A 6,307-nucleotide genomic window follows, 5' to 3' on the forward strand; every position below is an offset into this window, starting at 1 on the left:
GTAACCTCCTCCAGCACTACAACCCCCTCCGAGATCTCTACGCTCCTCCAATTCTGGCCTCTTGCACATTCCCGATTTTAATCGCTCCACCATTGGTGACCGTGCCTTCAGCTGCATAGGCCCTAAGCTCTGGAATTCCCTCCCTAAACCTCTCTACCTCTCACTTCTTCTTAAAACCTACCTCTTTGACCAAGTTTTTGGTCACCTGACCTAATATCTCCTAACATGGCTTGATGTCAAATTTTATTTGATAAAGCTCCTGTGAGGCACCTTGGGACGTTTTACTACGTTAAAGGTGCCATATAAATGCAAGTTGTTTTTGTTTTTGCCTCATCATACAGTGTTGTATTTTCTTCTTAAACTCACCAAAATTTGCACTCAGAAAAAAAACCCTGTATTTTACAGTAACATTTTCCAGGGACTCTCTTTTCTAAGTAAATAAATGTGGAATTATGCATTTTAATCATGTACAGGAGAACAATTAAATATAATTTGCCCATCTCAATGTAAACAGTGAACCATCACTTACAATAAAAGTCAAAACAGACAGTGAGATCTCTGTACATTGCTTGTACATTTTTAAGTTCTTTCACAACCTCTGCTGGATAACTATATGAACACTGTAAAAGAAAAAAATAAGAATTATTTGCAACATTGCATATTATAAGATCAAAATATAAATTCCTTTTATTGTTATTAGTTGATCATTTCTAAATATTTGAAAATCTACAAAATCAAACCTTATATAGCATATAAAATAACATTTGATTCCAAGAGGTTTTTCTTAAAAAAAGTGCTAGGAACTGCAGCTCGTCAAGATGATGCTCTTTGTCTTCTGGGAGGTGGTGCTGAAACAACCCAGACTGATGAGCTAGGCCTCCTCTCTCTACCAGCTGCAACAATCTTTTGTGAATGATATGGGTGGCCTCATCCTCATTCCTACTGCATATCAGACCCCAACACAAAACTGGCCATTATTACAAATGCTATTTTTGAAGCTGTGACACTTTTAGGAATCTAACTGATCCCTGAGAATCAAGTGATTCGTTCCTCCTTTGATTGGTCTGTGGGTGGCAAGAACTTGCCGGATTTCTATTTTTTTTTCAAAGTAAAGGCAGCCACTCTTCCACCTAATCTTCCCAGTCCTAATCCTAATTCAATTTAACCAGGCTGAGTAACAGGTTCCCCTTTGCCTGGCATGATTCTCCATTTTCTGACCAGTCTAGCTTCCTACTCAATCCCTCCCTCCCAGCAGTGATTGCAAGTCCCAATCTCCTTTTCTCCCAGTCTTGGTGCCAAAGTGAGCTCTTGCAAAAAATCCCAGCCCAGATACACCCTCTCCTTTACCCTTAAGTGCTACAGCTGAGTAACAGCTTCAGAAGACACAATCTCTTATTTCCCCTCTAGCACTGGCTGGCTGTGCCACCTCCCTCCATACTGTCTTTCATAAGGGGTGCCAAAGAGTCAATCCTTGTCCTTATCTCTGTCAACAGCACTTCTACACATTTGTCTGAAATTTTAGGGGCTCTTCGATGCTCCCAGTGCTGCTCCTCTTTCTGCCACTGCAAGCCTGTTTTTCCTCTCTTTCTTCCTCCAATTCATGTGCTTCCAGAAAGAGAGAACAGTATAATGGATCTCTCAGCCTCTGGACGACCCAAAGCACTTCACAACCAATAAAGCACTTTTGTAGTGTAGTCACTTTTGTAGTGTAGGGAAACGTGGCAACCAATATGCGCACAGCAAGGTCCCACAAACAGAAATGAGTTAAATGACCAGATAACCTGTTTTAGTGATGTTGGTTGAGGGATAAATGCTGGCCAGGACATCAGAACTCTCCTGCTCTTCTTACAGAAGTGCCATGGGATCTTTTATGTCCATCTTAGAGCCTTGGTTTAACATCACAGCTGAAAGACAGCACCACGGACTGTCAGCACAGAACCTTTGAAAGCAGCTCTGATAAACATCAGTCAATGGGGTAGAAATAAGCAATTTTTGGTTCACAAATGGTATTTGGTTCAAAATGGCATTTAGATGTCCTTTCTCAAAAAGTTAACAGCTCCAAGAGTGCAATACACACCACTCTGCACTCTAATCCCAGACCCCAGAATGCAATATACATCGCACCTCACTGTAAACCCAGATTGCAGGGTGCAATATAAACCCACTGTAACCCCAGGTTGCGGGGTTCAATATAAACCATTCCTCACTGTAAACCCAGATCGCAGGGTGCTATATAAACCATTCCTTCCTGTAACCCCGGGTTGCGGGGTTCAATATAAACCATTCCTCTCTGTAACCCCAGATTGCAGGGTGCAATATAAACCATTCCTCTCTGTAACCCCAGATTGCAGGGTGCAATATAAACCATCCCTCACTGTAACCCCAGATTGCAGGATGCAATATAAACCATTCCTCACTGTAAACCCAGATTGCAGGATGCAATATAAACCATTCCTCACTGTAAACCCAGATTGCAGGATGCAATATAAACCATTCCTCACTGTAACCCGAGGTTGCAGGGTGCAATATAAACCATTCCTCACTGTAACCCCAGGTTGCAATATAAACCATTCCTCACTGTAACCCCAGGTTGCAGGGTGCAATATAAACCATCCCTCACTGTAACCCCAGATTGCAGGGTGCAATATAAACCATTCCTCACTGTAACCCCAGATTGCAGGGTGCAATATAAACCATTCCTCACTGTAACCCCAGGTTGCAGGGTGCAATATAAACCATTCCTCACTGTAACCCCAGGTTGCAGGGTGCAATATAAACCATTCCTCACTGTAACCCCAGGTTGCAGGGTGCAATATAAACCATTGCTCACTGTAACCCCAGATTGCAGGGTGCAATATAAACCATTCCTCACTGTAACCCCAGGTTGCAGGGTGCAATATAAACCATTCCTCACTGTAACCCCAGGTTGCAGGGTGCAATATAAACCATTCCTCACTGTAACCCCAGGTTGCAGGGTGCAATATAAACCATTGCTCACTGTAACCCCAGGTTGCAGGGTGCAATATAAACCATTCCTCACTGTAACCCCAGGTTGCAGGGTGCAATATAAACCATTCCTCACTGTAACCCCAGGTTGCAGGGTGCAATATGAACCATTCCTCACTGTAACCTCAGGTTGCAGGGTGCAATATGAACCATTCCTCACTGTAACCCCAGGTTGCAGGGTGCAATATAAACCATTCCTCACTGTAACCCCAGGTTGCAGGGTGCAATATAAACCATTCCTCACTGTAACCCCAGGTTGCAGGGTGCAATATAAACCATTCCTCACTGTAACCCCAGGTTGCAGGGTGCAATATAAACCATCCCTCACTGTAACCCCAGGTTGCAGGGTGCAATATAAACCATTGCTCACTGTAACCCCAGGTTGCAGGGTGCAATATAAACCATTGCTCACTGTAACCCCAGGTTGCAGGGTGCAATATAAACCATCCCTCACTGTAACCCCAGGTTGCAGGGTGCAATATAAACCATTCCTCACTGTAACCCCAGGTTGCAGGGTGCAATATAAACCATCCCTCACTGTAACCCCAGGTTGCAGGGTGCAATATGAACCATTCCTCACTGTAACCCCAGGTTGCAGGGTGCAATATAAACCATCCCTCACTGTAACCCCAGGTTGCAGGGTGCAATATAAACCATCCCTCACTGTAACCCCAGGTTGCAGGGTGCAATATAAACCATTCCTCACTGTAACCCCAGGTTGCAGGGTGCAATATAAACCATTCCTCACTGTAACCCCAGGTTGCAGGGTGCAATATAAACCATTCCTCACTGTAACCCCAGGTTGCAGGGTGCAATATAAACCATTCCTCACTGTAACCCCAGGTTGCAGGGTGCAATATAAACCATTCCTCACTGTAACCCCAGGTTGCAGGGTGCAATATAAACCATCCCTCACTGTAACCCCAGGTTGCAGGGTGCAATATAAACCATCCCTCACTGTAACCCCAGGTTGCAGGGTGCAATATAAACCATCCCTCACTGTAACCCCAGGTTGCAGGGTGCAATATAAACCATCCCTCACTGTAACCCCAGGTTGCAGGGTGCAATATAAACCATTCCTCACTGTAACCCCAGGTTGCAGGGTGCAATATAAACCATCCCTCACTGTAACCCCAGGTTGCAGGGTGCAATATGAACCATTCCTCACTGTAACCCCAGGTTGCAGGGTGCAATATGAACCATTCCTCACTGTAACCCCAGGTTGCAGGGTGCAATATAAACCATTCCTCACTGTAACCCCAGGTTGCAGGGTGCAATATGAACCATTCCTCACTGTAACCCCAGGTTGCAGGGTGCAATATAAACCATTCCTCACTGTAACCCCAGGTTGCAGGGTGCAATATGAACCATTCCTCACTGTAACCCCAGGTTGCAGGGTGCAATATAAACCATTCCTCACTGTAACCCCAGGTTGCAGGGTGCAATATGAACCATTCCTCACTGTAACCCCAGGTTGCAGGGTGCAATATAAACCATTCCTCACTGTAACCCCAGGTTGCAGGGTGCAATATGAACCATTCCTCACTGTAACCCCAGGTTGCAGGGTGCAATATAAACCATTCCTCACTGTAACCCCAGGTTGCAGGGTGCAATATAAACCATTCCTCACTGTAACCCCAGGTTGCAGGGTGCAATATAAACCATTCCTCACTGTAACCCCAGGTTGCAGGGTGCAATATGAACCATTCCTCACTGTAACCCCAGGTTGCAGGGTGCAATATAAACCATTCCTCACTGTAACCCCAGGTTGCAGGGTGCAATATAAACCATTCCTCACTGTAACCCCAGGTTGCAGGGTGCAATATAAACCATTCCTCACTGTAACCCCAGGTTGCAGGGTGCAATATAAACCATTCCTCACTGTAACCCCAGGTTGCAGGGTGCAATATGAACCATTCCTCACTGTAACCCCAGGTTGCAGGGTGCAATATAAACCATTCCTCACTGTAACCCCAGGTTGCAGGGTGCAATATGAACCATTCCTCACTGTAACCCCAGGTTGCAGGGTGCAATATGAACCATTCCTCACTGTAACCCCAGGTTGCAGGGTGCAATATAAACCATTCCTCACTGTAACCCCAGGTTGCAGGGTGCAATATGAACCATTCCTCACTGTAACCCCAGGTTGCAGGGTGCAATATAAACCATTCCTCACTGTAACCCCAGGTTGCAGGGTGCAATATGAACCATTCCTCACTGTAACCCCAGGTTGCAGGGTGCAATATGAACCATTCCTCACTGTAACCCCAGGTTGCAGGGTGCAATATGAACCATTCCTCACTGTAACCCCAGGTTGCAGGGTGCAATATGAACCATTCCTCACTGTAACCCCAGGTTGCAGGGTGCAATATAAACCATTCCTCACTGTAACCCCAGGTTGCAGGGTGCAATATAAACCATTCCTCACTGTAACCCCAGGTTGCAGGGTGCAATATAAACCATTCCTCACTGTAACCCCAGGTTGCAGGGTGCAATATAAACCATTCCTCACTGTAACCCCAGGTTGCAGGGTGCAATATAAACCATTCCTCACTGTAACCCCAGGTTGCAGGGTGCAATATAAACCATTCCTCACTGTAACCCCAGGTTGCAGGGTGCAATATAAACCATTCCTCACTGTAACCCCAGGTTGCAGGGTGCAATATACTGCACTGTCCAGTGTGCGTCACTCCTCGCTCACCGCCGCTCCTGCCCCTCACCGACACCCAGCCGCCTGTGCCCCAGTCCCGAGTCTGTGTTCCCGTATCTTCCAGGCGGACGCGACGAAAAGCCGCTGCCGCGACCGGCTCACCTCTATCAGGCCGCTATTTAATTTGTTCCGCGTCAGGTTCATCATTCCCCCGCCTGCAAAAACCCGCAATTCAACACACAGAATGAAACCGAAACACAAACTAAAACGTCATCACGTAGAACGCAGCCGAACACGTGACATGCAGTTGCAACGCCCGTGAAGTGCAACACCCAACAAATTGCACATAGCATGGTGCATGTGATACAAATAACAGGGTGCATGTGATAAAAATAACAGGGTGCAGGTGATACAAATAACAGGGTGCATGTGATACAAATAACATGGTGCATGTGATACAAATAACAGGGTGCATGTGATACAAATAACAGGGTGCATGTGATACAAATAACAGGGTGCAGGTGATACAAATAACAGGGTGCATGTGATACAAATAACAGGGTGCATGTGATACAAATAACAGGGTGCATGTGATACAAATAACAGGGTGCATGTGATACAAATAACATGGTGCATGTGATACAAATAACA

General features: G+C 45.7%; 1 protein-coding gene across 3 annotated transcripts in view; it reads right to left on the bottom strand.

Annotated features, from left to right (window-relative positions):
* The window catches only part of si:dkey-181m9.8 (E3 ubiquitin-protein ligase RNF31), a 56,021-nt gene extending 50,120 nt beyond the window's left edge, over positions 1-5,901 (bottom strand). For 2 of the 3 annotated variants that reach the window (XM_067975423.1, XM_067975413.1), the window contains exon 1: positions 530-617. Coding sequence is in view for 1 of the 3 variants with exons in the window: in XM_067975405.1 (XP_067831506.1) it covers positions 530-620; positions 5,819-5,863 (136 nt within the window). In the remaining 2 variants the exon portion in view is untranslated. Of the gene's footprint in view, positions 1-529; positions 621-5,818 lie in introns of those variants that run through there. The other variant, XM_067975405.1, reaches the window with a different exon arrangement.
* Between the last annotated feature and the right edge of the window lie 406 nt (positions 5,902-6,307).

This window comes from Heptranchias perlo, chromosome 3 (assembly GCF_035084215.1).
Source record: "Heptranchias perlo isolate sHepPer1 chromosome 3, sHepPer1.hap1, whole genome shotgun sequence".
NCBI classification, from domain to species: domain Eukaryota; kingdom Metazoa; phylum Chordata; class Chondrichthyes; order Hexanchiformes; family Hexanchidae; genus Heptranchias; species Heptranchias perlo.